Source organism: Grammomys surdaster, unplaced genomic scaffold, assembly GCF_004785775.1.
Source record: "Grammomys surdaster isolate TR1022 unplaced genomic scaffold, NIH_TR_1.0 334, whole genome shotgun sequence".
Taxonomy (NCBI): domain Eukaryota; kingdom Metazoa; phylum Chordata; class Mammalia; order Rodentia; family Muridae; genus Grammomys; species Grammomys surdaster.
Genome location: NW_021604753.1, coordinates 3,781,483 through 3,795,443, shown reverse-complemented (window position 1 = coordinate 3,795,443; position 13,961 = coordinate 3,781,483). Strand labels below are relative to the sequence as shown.

Below are 13,961 nucleotides of genomic sequence, written 5' to 3'. Positions count from 1 at the left end.
TTTGACCCATCCGTGGTTCTCCATGGCTGATAGCCTCCTTCTTCTCCTCCCCTTCCTCTTTTTCTCCCCTCCCCTTCCTCTCTCTCCCAGCTCCACCTCTTTTTCTGCCTAATCTGTGAATACAATGTAGCAGAAAAACCGTCCTGCTACAGAGTCCTCTGGAACTGGAGGTCCAGATAGATGACTGAGCTTCCGTGTGGTGCTGTGAAACCAACCTACGTCCTCTGTGGGAGCAGCAAGTTTTCCTAACTTGAGCCCCAGTCTTAAATATCACTTAAAACTAAACAGTAGTCACAAAATGTCAGACACTGTATTGATAGGAGCTGTCAATTTGTTAGGATGGTGGGTGCCAGGAGCTAGGGACAAATGAGGAGCTAGTGTCTAAAGGACTGTCCTCTTGTTAGAAGTGAGAAGGTTCTGGAGCTAGACTGTATGACATCTGCGCAAGGCTGTCCCTAGAACTAACTGACCTATTGTGGGTTTTTTTTTTTAATTTGTTTGTTTATTAAAACAGGGTCTCACTAAGAAGCCCTGGCTGGGCTGGCTGGAACTCATTAGACCAGGATGGCCTCAAACTCAGATCCACCTGCCCCTGCCTCCAGAGTACTGATATCAAAGGTGTATACTGCCACGTCCAGCTAGAGCTATACAGCTATACATCAGAAATAGTCAACACTGGATTTTGCATATATATATATATATATATATATGCACACACAGTAAAATGGGTGAGCTGGCTGCAGCTGCCTGCAGGTGCCCTTCACTGAGCACCTGGAAGGAAGGCTCTAGGGAGGGACTCGTCACTCACCGTCTGAAACACTGTCTGGGACAGAAAGCTAGCTGCAGCTGTGCTCATATCACCGTCGCCCCCCATCTTACAGAGGATGTAGCCATAGAGGTTCGCAGCTTGGAGGGAAATGCCAGCAACCACGAGAGCCTGCACTGGGCAAAGCAGAGGGAAGCCCGCTGAGGGTGCGCACTCACAGGGAAGGGTTGCCATGGCTACTCTATCCAAGCAAACACTCATGGACACCTAAGCAGCCAAAGGCTGTGACTACCTTGGTTCACGTAAAGGAGACAAGCAGAGAAACGGAAGCTGCCCAAAGCCATGGAGCTGGTGCTGGTGGAGGCAGAAACTAAAGGAGCCAATTTGCCATCACAGTGTTGCTGTCACCATGCCCTGTATTCTATGTCCTCATTGAATGGACGGCTCTCCCAAAGGGAATGGGTACTGCCAGCCCTCCTACCCAAGAAAGGCTGGCGGCTAAAAGCAGATACCGCATGTTTTAGTCAAAACTCCTTCTTGGAGCTGAAGTCAGAGTTCACTGGGAGCACTCGCCTAGCTTGCACAAGCACAAGGCCCTTGGGTTCCCTCCCCAGCACTTCAGAAGCAAAACGTAATTTCATATTAGCATTATTCATCCTTATCCACTAAGGAATGAAACAACATGCTATATACCCATGCCACGGAATATTATTTAACTCTACAAAGAAAGTGTAGTTTGATGGGCCTGAACATGTGCTGAGTGAAAAAGAGCAAATATCATGTGATTCTATTTATGTAACATCCTGGAACAGGCAAGTCTACCTAGGAAGGCAAGTGCCAGGAGCCAGGGAAATGACAGAACAGACAATAGCTACAGAGTACAGATTTTCTTTGTGTTGGTGAAAATAATTTTTAAATGGGCTGGAGGGTTCTCCCAGCAGCTAAGAGATCAGCACGTTCTCACAGAGGACCTGAGTTTGATGCCCAACACTTCTATCAGCACCTAACAACTGCCTCTAGTTCCGGCACCAGGGGAGCTCAGGCCCTCTCTGGCTCTGAGGGCACCTATACTGGCTGCACATACTGCACACAGACACTCACACAGTCATAATACAATCTGGCTTGTTTTTTTAAGTCCTGAGATTTTGTGATATAACTCCACAAAACTGACAGAAGCCAGAAAGTATACCCCTCACATGGTGAATGTGTCATGAAGTTGTCTCCATCAAGCTGTGAGTGACCACTTCTAGCCCCTGGTTTGTCAGCGCAGCAGGAGGGTTGGGAGCATCTTACCAGCCACTTCAGCTTCAAGGAGAACAAGGTACTGAAGAAGAACACAGTCCAGATCACTGGGCAGATGATGAGACCGAGCCAGAAGATGCGTGCCTCTGCTTCAGTGGCAGCCATATGGTTTGCAGAGACCTGTTGGGGACAGCCATTGTAGTTTTTCGTTTGTTTCTCTGCATAACATCCCCAGCTGTTCTGAAACTGGCTCTGTAGACCAGGTTAGCCTCGAACTCACAGAGATCCACCTGCCTCTGCCTCCTAAGTGCTGCAATTAAAGGCATGGCCACCACCACCCAACGGGCACACACATAACTTGGGAACCTGTGTAAGCATCACACAGCTTTTCCCCAGCCCTTAGTCTGTCTTGTCTCAGAGCATACCTTTCTGGATTCAAATATCCAGTGGCTTTTCCCGTCTTCATCTATCTGGTTCCACCATCGAAGACCCACCATGAGTCTTCCTGTTACATTCTGAGGAAAGTGAGCAAAAGGGCCATGAGCACACGAGGAACAAAATGGCCAATTGTTTCTGTTAATGGTCTTCCTGTGACAGTGGGTGACAACACTTCTGCCGAGCCTGAGCATCTAAGTTCAATCCCCACAACCACATAGAGGGAGTATTGACTTCTGCAAGTTGTCCTCAGACCACAAGTGCATTATGGCACAGGTGTGTATGCACACACATAAGAAAGGGCTAAAAGGATGTTCAACTGTAATTGTTTCTTGAGTGAACTTTCCAGCCTTCTCATTTCTAAGCTTCTATTTTTTGTTTTGCTTTGTTGTATTTTTTTGAGACAGGGTCTCACTTGGTTGGCCTAGAACTTGCTATGTAGACAGGCTGGTCTCAAACTCAGAGATCCACCTGCCTCTGCCCACCTACCCCCACCCCCAACCCTGAGTGCTGGTTTAAAGATGTGTGTTACCATGCCAGGCCCTACTTACTTTGAAAAGTGAGAGTCTAGGCCAGGTATGGTGGCAAAGGCAGACAGATCTCTGTGAGTCAGAGTTCAACCAGGGTTACATACTGAGACGCTGTCTCAAAAACCAAAGACCGCTTCAAAATAAAACACGTCCACATTATATGTCTATACATGTGCATATATCATGAAAATTGTACAAAGTCCAAAGCCATATGGGTTCATCACTGCCATGGGCCCAGTAAACCTTAAAATTTAAACATTTATTTTGTTTGAAGGAAAGCACTCACATGCCATAGCACACTTGGGAGGACAAAGGACAACTTGGGAGGGTCAGCTCTCTTCTTACATCGAGTGGATTCCAAGGAGCTTGCTCTGGTCCAAGCTTGGCAGCAGCACCCCTTACCCCCTGTGCCACATTGTCCGCCCCGCAGTGTTCTTTAATAGATAGCAACAATTTAAATCAAAGTGCCCCTGGATACCACATGCACAAAGGACATCACCACCTGGGAGCAAAGGCTGAGTGTCCCTAGAGAGGGAGCCTTACCTTCACAGACCAGAAGTCAAAGGACAAGAGGAGGAGCACGGTGACAAAGCAGCCCACAAAGCTCCTGCTGAACCAGTCGCAGCACACATAGGTGACAATGGCACTCACTCGGAAGAACAGGTGGAAGAAGGTAGCCAGGGGGTGCCTAGGGAGAACCCGGAACTCAGACCCAAGAACGGGGTACCTAGGGAGAACCTGGAACTCACACTCAAATACAAGGTCATTAAACTCACTTGGGCATCACAAGTGGGACATTCTTCCCTGGGTGGTCCATCTTAAAGCTCAGGCAACAGTACTGTGCACACACATTAGCACTCTTCAAAGTGACAGTCTCGTGCACCCCAGGCTAGCCTCAAATGTAATGTGTAGCCAGTGATGGCCTTGGAACATGTGCTTCTCCTCCCTCCACATGTTAGATTACAGATATACACTACTACACCTGGTCTATATGGCACTGGGGGTCAAACTTAGAGCACCCTACTCCTGACCTATATCTCAGCCCATGAAACATGTTACGACATTTGTCGTTTTCTCCCTCGAAGAACCCAGGACTTTCCTGTAATCTGACTCCAAACATCATTTGCCCTCTTTGAAACAAGGTCACTTCTGAAGTGAAGTGAGACCAGGATTTCTTTTCTTTCCCCCCAAGAGGGAACAACAATCAGTTCCCTAAAGGTAAAGTTTGGGTCATTCCATAAGCACAGATGCAGCTCACAGGGTAGAGCTCTCAGCTCATGGGGTGAGGCTGAAGACTCACTTCTGGAGAGTGGAAATAATGACACCATGAATGGGGATCCAACTCATGCCGGCTGCTTGGCCATGAGTGGTAGCTCGATGCTGTGGTTCCCTAAGAAGAGTTACCGAGCATTGTGCCGTCAGATGCCATCCTACACAGGAAGCCCCCGGCCTGCAGCAGCTGCATTCTAGTGACTAAGACTTTACCACCAAGCCATCTAGAGCAGATAGAAATGGCCACAGGGGACAAATGGATGGCAGTGGATGACAATGAGGAGGACCTGACTTCTTAGAGGTTAAGAGCGCTTGCTGCTCCTCCAAATGTGCTGTTCCCAGCAGTCTGGCAGTTCACACCACCTGTAGCTCCAGCTACCAGGGGTGGGGGTGGGAGAATCTAATACCTTTTTCTGGCCTCCGAGGGCAATGAACTCGTGTGCATTCGCACAAGTCCACTCTCTGTCTCTGCCTCTCTCCTGCTTACACACCTACCCAACCACACAAATAATATGTCTTTTGAAAATGCTAGGTAGGAGAGTGTGATAAAAAAGACTACCACCGATCTGCAGGGGGCCTGCTCTCCCTAGGAGTGCAGGCGGAGCATACAGAAGGCACCCGTAAAGCCCAGGCGTGCCCGGCTCACAGTGGGATGTGCAATGAGGGTCAGAATCGAATCACCTATGCCTCATGTTCTTCTGCAAGGAGGCTATTGATTAGGAACAGATATTTGCCAGAACGTTGCCCTCCACTCTTCAGGTGAGGCTTTTCCTGTCCCCAGGAGGTGTCCCTACCACTTCAAGTTAGCCATGATCATGTGTCACTTTAAAACTAGAATGTTGCAAAAGAAAAGTCTCACATTCTCTTACCTTGAACCTTGTGATTTTTTCCAGCTAGCTGTAGCAACAGTTTTGCCCTTTGACCAGTTAATAGTATAGATAAACTCATCCTTGGGCATTCTTTCAGGGCAAAGTCCCATCCAAGACATTTTAAATAGAGCTGGAAAGATGTCTCAGTGGAGGACTTCCCGTGCAAGCTTAAGAACTGGAACTTAGATCCCTAGACATACACAGAAACGGTGGTTGTGGTGGCCTGCATCTAATCCCAGCCCTCAAAAAGCTGAGGCAGGATCCCCTGGTGAATCTAGCTGGCCAGATCAGCCATAATGGCGAGCCCTGAGGTCAGTGGGAGATCCTTTCTCAGAAAGCGGAGGGTGATTGAGGAAGACAGCTGACATCAACCTTCCAGCTCTACACACACATGTGCACATGCACAAATCTGCACTCATTTCCCCACACAAGTGAATACAGTACACAAACACACACATACTCATGCAAAAAAAAAAAAGTTTTAGTAGTCCCTGAAGATAATTCCTGGAACTTAATATATCTGTTTTGTTAAACGCTGTGACCGGGCCTATTAGGATCATTCGGAAGGCGCTGGAGAGACGGCTCAGAGGTTAAGAGCACAAGCTGCTCTTCCAGAGAACCTGGGTTTGATTCCCAGTGCCTGCATGGAAGCTCACAAACCCCTGTAATTCCTGTTCCGGGGTAGTCAGGGCCACCTCTGGTTCCTTCAGGTACTGCATGTATGTGGTGCACAGACATACATGCAGGCAGAACATCTGTACACATAAAATAGATTAAATCTTTTTTTTTTTTTAATCACTGAGAACATTCATGTGGAGGTCAGAGCGTGGCTCTGTAGAATCAGCCCTTTCCTTCCACCATGGGTTCCGGGTTAAAACTTGGGTTGTCAGGTTTATGCTTTGATTCTTGAGTCCTCTTGCCCACACTGCTTCCATAATTCTTAGCAGAAGGTGTCTTCTTCTCCTTCCCCTTCTTCTTTCTCCTTCTCCTCCTCTGCTTCCTCCTCCTCCTCCTCTTCCTCCTCCTTCATCATCATCCAAGCAGAGTCTGACACAGCTCAAACTGTGTCTCAAGTCCAGTTTTGTGCAGACTGCTCTCTCCACTTCTCCAGCCCCTCACTCGGTTTGTATCTGGAGTTTGGCCCAGCCTGTCAATGCCAGGTTAACACTAAGGGGCCTAAGACTAGCTTCTAAGCTCCACACACATATAGGCTGCTCGGAGCAGTAAGCTTCTGGCTCTGTCCCTTAAGAGGCAAGTGGCAGGGTGACTTTGAGCTGCCTGGAGTCAGCCCTTCAGGTCCTAGTTCTCTTTGTAGCCCCATTGCCTTTCTGATGCTGTACAATCTGAGGCCTAAGGCTTGGCCTGGAGAGATGCTCACTGAGTAACAGTATTTGTTGTGCAAGGGTAAGGCTCTGAATTTGATTCCTTAGAATCCAAGTAAAGCAAGACACATAGCAGGAGAGTCTGAGGTCCAGCCATTCTTATGGAGAAAGGGGAGGCAGACACACAGGAATCCCAAGAAGCTCTTGGGTCTGCTCAGGCTAGCCAGCTAGTATAGAGGGAAAATAACATAGACCCTCAAAATAGTATGGACGCTGAGCACCAGCACCCAAGGTTGCTCTGACCACACCACACACTCTCTGATACAGAAGCACGAATTCACACTTGAGTAAGCACACATGGAAGGCCTTATTCTTCCTCTGTGTACGGGCACAGTGTTCCTTTCCAGGATCCTGAAGAAATGGTGTGGTGGCGGTGTACATGGTATTCAGGAACACACTACTCTGACATTGGGAACAGCTGTTACCTCAGGCCAGTGTCACTCAGACTCAACCCACAACCAAGGAGCCACAATGAAACTCCCCTCTGACCACAGCTTTATCTGTGTCCTGCTTGGGGGGCATTTTGAGGGAATCTTCCAGGACTCCTAACCCCCTCATCCTGTGGGATCCCTCCTCAGTCTCCACAGACAGTATTTCCTACTCAAGATCCAACCCTCCTCCTCAAAAACCTCAGTGAGGAAAGGGACAAACCCCTGAGAGGTTTGTTCAAGTTTCTTTTACTCATAAGCCCATTTTTACGGTTACAAGCCTCGGAGTGGACACCCATTGTCATCTTCTGAGAGCAGGGCCACAGGAAGGTTCTCAACATGCAGCGTGTGTAGGCCTCAGTGGAGGGCTTACCCTGAGCCTGCTAGAGCAATGCACAGGCTGTGGTATAGCCAGACAGTAGGATGTCAGTCACACCAAAGAAATGTCCTGTGCAGCCACCAGAAGACGAGGCGTTTGAAACACTGCTGAGTGGAGTGCGCTGTGTGAGGTGGCTGCATCAGCTGATCACAAAATGGAAATGCTCTGAAAGAGACACAACTACAGAGATGGCAAGAAAGCCACTTTGCCAGGGGCTCTGAGAGGTGAGGAGGGGGACACAGGACATGGGGGACTTTGGGTCATTGAAGCTATTCTTTGCAATACTCTAATGGAGGGCACAGGTCACGACAGATTTATCAAATCTTGCAGAGTGTGTGACTGGAAGAGAAAAAAGCCCCGTGGAAAGGCCGCCTTTGGTTGTAAGGCTTGTAAGGTTCAGCAGTTGTAACAACTGTGCCAGAGTCGGGGGATGGGAATCCCAGCAGGAACGGTGGGAACTGCTTCTTCTCCTTTTTTCTGAGGCAGTTTTGTGTATCCCAGGCTGGCTTTGACTCACTATGTAGCCAAGGATAACCTTGAGCTTCTGACCCTCCTGTCTTCACATCCTGTGTTTTGAGATTGCAGGTACCCACACTTATTCTCGGTTTACGGGGAGCTGGGGGTCAAACTTGGGGCTTTGCACATGTTTGGTAAGCACTGGGCCAACTGAGCCACACACACAACCCTCTTAGTTTTCCTGGAAACCTGAAGTCAGTCTAAAGAATAGGGACATGGTTATATAATAAGGGGGACAGGCTGGGTGGGGCTCGGTGTGTACACACAGAGTAGCTGGTAAACAGGGCCGAGGGGCAGCCTGGACACTACTCAGAACAGCCAAGAGTGTGGCCTGTGCAGAAGGCAACTGGACCCTTTTCAGCTCGGCACACAAGCCCCTTCTCACCAGCTTTCATAGCAGCTCTAACCAAGAGGTAAGGGCCACCGCCCTACATGCAGCAGGGATCTAACGTGTATCTCTAAAAACTGTCCTTTAGCTGTCGAGATTGCTCAGGTAAAGGTGCTTGCTGCCAGGCCTGACAGTCTGAGTTCCATCCCTAAGACCCACATGGTAGAAGGGGAACCAACTCTTGCAAGCTGTCTTTAGACCTCCATACATGTCTGCATACTCCCTTGTACACAGAAAGAAGGGGAGGGCTCTTCTTCATTTGCTTGCTTTCAAAACTGCACTCAGAATTTATGCTTAGGAGTGTGTGTGTGTGCATGCACACACGTATGCAGCTATGTGTGCCAAAGGTCAATGTCAAGTTTCTTCTTTAATCACTCTCTACCTTTTTTTTTTAAAAAAACTAATTTTTAAAAATATTTATTTATAGACAAGTTCTAACCCTGGCTGGCCTGGAATTGACAAAACCTCTGCCTTCCGAGTGCTGGGACTAAAGGTGTTTGCCACCAGGCTCAGCCTCTCCCTTAGTTTGGTGACAAAGTTTCTCATGAAAGCTGGAACTGCCATTTTGGCTAAGCAGGCTGGCTGGCTTGTGAGGCCTTGCAGTCCATCTGCCTCTGGGCCTCAGCACTGGCGTTCCAGCGTGTGCCATCACGCCTGTCTTTGCCATGGGAGCTGGGGATCAGAACTCAGTAACTCATGCTCACACCACAATCCTTTTGTCCCCTGAGTCATCTCTGCCCCAGTAGGTTTCTAAACAAGGTCTTACACTGTAGCCCAAGATGGCTTAGAACCTGGAATCCACTTGACTCACTCTCCAAGTTCTGTGATTGTAGCTGTGAACCAGAACATATAATGTTCACTGAGGAAGTGTGTGTGTATGTGAGTGTGTGTGTGTGTGTGTGTGTGTGTGTGTAGAGGTCATACATCAACTTCTGATGTTGTTCTTGAGAATCCATCCACCTTGTTTTCAGAGAGAAAGTCTCTCCCTGGCCTAGAAATCACCCATTGAGCTAGGCTGGTTGGCTGACGAGCTCCAGCCTGCCTTCACCTCCAGAGCACTGGAAGAAGACTTCACCAGTAATACCTAGCTTTTTCCTCTCCCCACACCTGCACTGGGATTTTTAAGACTGTCTCTGGTTTGAATTCCACACCAAACATCCTGTTTTAGTTTCGGTTAGGCCAGAGGCATTCTGGAATATTTTGTTCTTTAGTGTGGCCCAGGTTTGAGTGAAGGAGGTCATTGATCCCTGCCATAATCCCACCTTGTCTCTTTCTAGACCCGTGTTTCTCTCTTCCGTCTTCTCCAGTCACCTTGATCTCAGTATCAGAGCTGATCTCTGTGACGTGTGACTCAAAACATCTGGCTAAGGTGAGTCTGCACAAAAGGCCACGTCACATGTCACACATGTGAGGCCACATGCTGGAGTCTCCTTGCCGAGCCATGACTATGATGACTTCTTGAGACCTACCTTCCAGAAGGAGACAGTGATCTCAGACCACATCTTCTCCAGAACCACGTAACCATGTTGACCTCTTGTCTGCATGTCTCCGTCTTTCTCTAGTTAAACCCAAAGCTCCTGTCAATGCCTTGAAGGCAGACTTGGGGGTTCAAGACCCACCTATCTGGTCCTCTGCTGTAAGTGGACACACTGAACACATCTCCTCTCTTTCTTGACTCTTAGTTGATATGTGGGGATAGGTGGCCCCACTCAGATGGCTGAGACTGCTGAGTCTCATTATCTTCTTTCTGTCACTTTCCTGCTAACAGTAGCCTTTGAGAAGATGGCGGGAATCTGTCTCAATCATCCCAGAAGCAAGAGCTGAGGGACAAGACAGGCCAGATACTCAAGGACCTCAGCAAGCGGGTGGCAGCTTCACCACTTTCTGTCCTTCTGTGTAAATTTGAATAAAATAGTAAAACAAGAAAGACCACAGGAAGCTGGTCTGGATTATGCACAGAGACACAAGTGCCTTCCAGGGCAGACCAACTCACAGGGTATTATCCTGGTACCTTGGTAGCTATGGTCAAAAAAAAAAAAAGCCAAAACCACACACCTAAAAATCCCCAACTGGGTAGTTGGTCATTGCAGCTGGATACCAGAGGAAAATTCCAGAACTCAAGTCCTTTTTGCTGGGTTTACCAGTTCCTCTTTAAAAGGGGAGGATGTTGGATGGGGTGGTGACATTGCTGTGTGGCACAAATGTCAGCCTCCCAAAGATGCTGAAACAGTAACAGCCAGAGTCCAGATGCTCAAGCCTGACCTGGAGGAGATACTGTGTGGGTGTGTACATGTGTACATTCGTGTGTGTGTATGTGTGTGTGTGTGTGTGTGTGTGTGTGTGTTCAGAGACAGAGGACACCCTCAGCTACCGTTCTTCAGAAGCCATGCACCTTATTTTTGTGAGACAAGGTCTCTCTCTGGGACCTGGGGCTCACCAAGGAAGCTGGCTGGCCAGCCAGTGAGCCTACAGGACCCATCTCTCTGTTGAGTACTGGGTTTGTACATGTGCGCCATATATGTGAGCACCACTGTGCCCAGGTTTTTCAATGGGTTCTGGGGGCTGAGCTTAGCTGCTACACTTGCAAGGCAGGCACACTGTAGATGGAGTGCTCTCTCTAGTCCTGAGCTCAAACATTTCTCCACTTGCTCATTCCTCCTGGCCTCCTGGGAGCCCGCTGTGATTGTGGCACCTGTGCCACCTCAGCTTGTCACCAACACTCCTCTTCTACTTCATTTCCAATATCAACTCGGGGCCAAGAATAAAGCAGTGGTATTGGGGGAGGGGGGACAGAAGGCATCCACATCTGAGGAAGCAGAAACCTCTCACCCTTCAGGAGCCTGGGGGCTGTGCATACTCCGGACATGCCACCAAGGCTCCCGCATCTCATACATTTCTAAAATAATCCAGGCGCATGCTGTCCTCATCATAACAGATGACAGCATGGCCTCCTGCTTCCATCAGAGCCTGGATGGTCCGATGCTGGGGCATCAGGGTGCTGGCGTAGGTGCTGCTTGGTAAGCCCTCACGATTCCCACTCAAGTCTGACAGCCGAGGTTTGTGTGTGGAAGTGATGCAAAGAGCAGACTTCCCTCTGGCCACCACACATTTCTCCCCTTGTTTCTGTTCTTTATTTTTTCTTAAAGAGACAGATCAACCTTAGAGGCCAGTTGGCTTGGTACCAAACAGAGGGAGGCTTCTGAGGATGACTTGGCCCTGTTCGCTCAACCCAGGCTTAATCTGACTTCAGGTCATTACCTCTCAGTCCAGGCTAGACCTGAATGCAAGCCCTTGTCTCTCAGCCCAGACTGGACCGGAATGCAGGTCCCTGTCTCTCAGTTCAGGCTCCAAGGGCTCCACATGGCACTAACACAATCTGAGTCAGGCCTGATCTGCTCTCTGATGCCACTGGACCCTTGGTGCCATCTTTTAGCCAAGGCTCTGGAGTTTTCTAAAAACACAGAAGTAACTGAGGGCTGAGTACAGTCTGGAAAGATGAGAGAATTCCTGGAGATTGTGGTGGTGTCCACACAAAATTAGAAAAGTTATTACCACATAACTGTGCATATGAAAGGAATTAAAATAACCAGCCAGAGCATTCAGCAGGAAAAGGGGCCTGCTGTCAAGTCTGACAACTTGTATTCAATCTCTGGGCTCCACATGGCAGAAGGAAAGAACTGACTGTTCACACTTATTTATTCAGTGTGAGTGTGTGTGTGTGTGTGTGTGTGTGTGTGCATACCACAGCACATGCAGAGGTCAGAGGATAACTTTTGGGAGTTGTCCTTCCAACATGTGGGCCCCAGGGATTTAATTCAGGTTTTCAGGCTTGGTAGCAGGTACCTTAACCCCACTAAGCCTTCTATCTCACCAACCCAGTAAATATCATTTAAAAAAACTTTAATAAGAGGAAATGATTAAAATGGTCTGTTTAATCACAACAAAAATGTGAACTAAAAACAACTAAGTATCTTTGCATAAGTGCCTGTGTCCACCCTCAACCGTAAACAAACATGCTCAAGCTTGAGGACCGGGCCCCAGTTCAGATCCCCAGGATCCAAGCAAAACATGAACATGGCGGTATGTACCTGGAATCCCAGTGAAAGAGAAATGGAGACAGGGACGTCTCTCAGGGACTTTGTGGCCAGTCAGCCTAACTTGGCCAGCAAGCTCCAGGTTCACTGAAAGAGCCTATCTCACAAAATAAGGGGGAGGGTGGTTACCCACTTCTGATCTAATGTCCATGTCAAACTTCCATGTGAGTATTCACCCTCACCACCATCCCACCCCAAACTTACATACACAAATAGTTAAGGGACAAAGCCCCACTAATACACTGAACATGTGAAGACGTTTAAGATCATCATCGGCTAAGCAATATAGCCTAACACCCGTGTAGGAGCCACTGTCACTGTACTCGATTTTGCAAGTCCTCTAGATGTGGCTGGTGTCACATAGGAAGATGCTCATAAGTTGCATGTCAAGAACTTTTTGCATTTTGCATTTTCTTTGACAGCTGTGTCAATATTTTCTATGGTATCTTCTGCACCTGAGATTCTCACTACTATCTCTTGTATTTTGTTGATGATCCTTGCATCTATGACTCCTGATTTTTTTCCTAGGCTTTCTATCTCCAGGGTAGTCTCCCTTTGTGATTTCTTTATTGTTTCTACTTCCATTTTTATGTCCTGGATGGATTTGTTCAATTCCTTCACCTGCTTGGTTGTGTTCTCTTGTAATTCTTTAAGGGATTTTTGTGTTTCCTCTCTCTTTAAGGGCTTCTACCTGTTTACCTGTGTTCTCAAATTCTTTGAGAGTGTTATTTATGTCTTTCTTAAAGTCCTCTATCATCATCATTAGAAGTGATTTTAAATCTGAATCTTGCTTTCCTGGTGATATGGGGAATTCAGGACTTTCTAGTGTGGGAGAACTAGGTTCTAATGATTCCAAGTACCCTGGGTTGCTGATGCTTATGTTCTTGTGCTTGCCTTTCGTCATCTGGATCACCTTAGTGCTACCTGCGCTGTCTCTGACTGGAGCCTGTCTTTCCTATTATCTTGGTTGTTTCAGAACTGTGTGGGGTGGGTGTTACTACTAGGGTTAGAGCTGGGGCCCAAGATCTGCTCAGTGCCTGGGCCCAGACCGGAAGGAACCAGTGCTCCGGGCCAGGATTGAATTCCTGGGTCCTAGGGGTTCCCAGTTACTCCCTGTTTGGGGGAGGGGGGTTGCTGTCTCCTTACCTAAGATACTGCCCAGGTTAGAGCTCCTGGGAGGCCTGCTTCCTCTGGGTTTTGTGAGACTGGGTACAGAGCAGCCGCCCGGGATCTGTTCAGTGCTCAGGCCCAGATCAGAAGGAGCCCATAAGTTGCATGTCAAAACTGTGTCATTTTATATGGGGATATGACCATCCTCAGATTTTGGTCCAAGAGGAGTCCTGGAACCTGGCCACTCGGATGCTGAATGACAATTATCCAGCTATGTGAGTGAGCCTTGAAAACACCATGTCAAGTAAAAGGAGCTAGACAAAGGGTCAGATGTGATGATCTAATGTCTGTGAGCCATCCAGAATGGGAAGATGACACTGATGGTCATTGGTGTCAGTGGCTGCCACAAGTGATGAGGAAAGAGACTCCAAGTCTCTGTGGTGAGGTTTTCCCCAGGGTGATGAAAATATTCTGGAATTAGTTGGGGAAGGGTGCATGGCACTGCATATGTACTCAGTGCTGCTAAAAGGAAGGAGGAGGGAGGGAAGGA

The 13,961-nt window shown here is 48.2% G+C and overlaps 1 protein-coding gene across 1 annotated transcript in view; it reads right to left on the bottom strand.

Annotated features, from left to right (window-relative positions):
• The window catches only part of Tvp23a (trans-golgi network vesicle protein 23 homolog A), a 34,366-nt gene that overhangs the window by 3,405 nt on the left and 17,000 nt on the right, over positions 1–13,961 (bottom strand). The window contains exons 2-5 of the mRNA XM_028778394.1: positions 3,517–3,661; positions 2,434–2,523; positions 2,060–2,188; positions 809–937 (exon numbers count right to left, since the gene is read on the bottom strand). Of these exons, the coding sequence (XP_028634227.1) occupies positions 809–937; positions 2,060–2,188; positions 2,434–2,523; positions 3,517–3,661 (493 nt within the window). The remainder of the gene's footprint in view (positions 1–808; positions 938–2,059; positions 2,189–2,433; positions 2,524–3,516; positions 3,662–13,961) is intronic.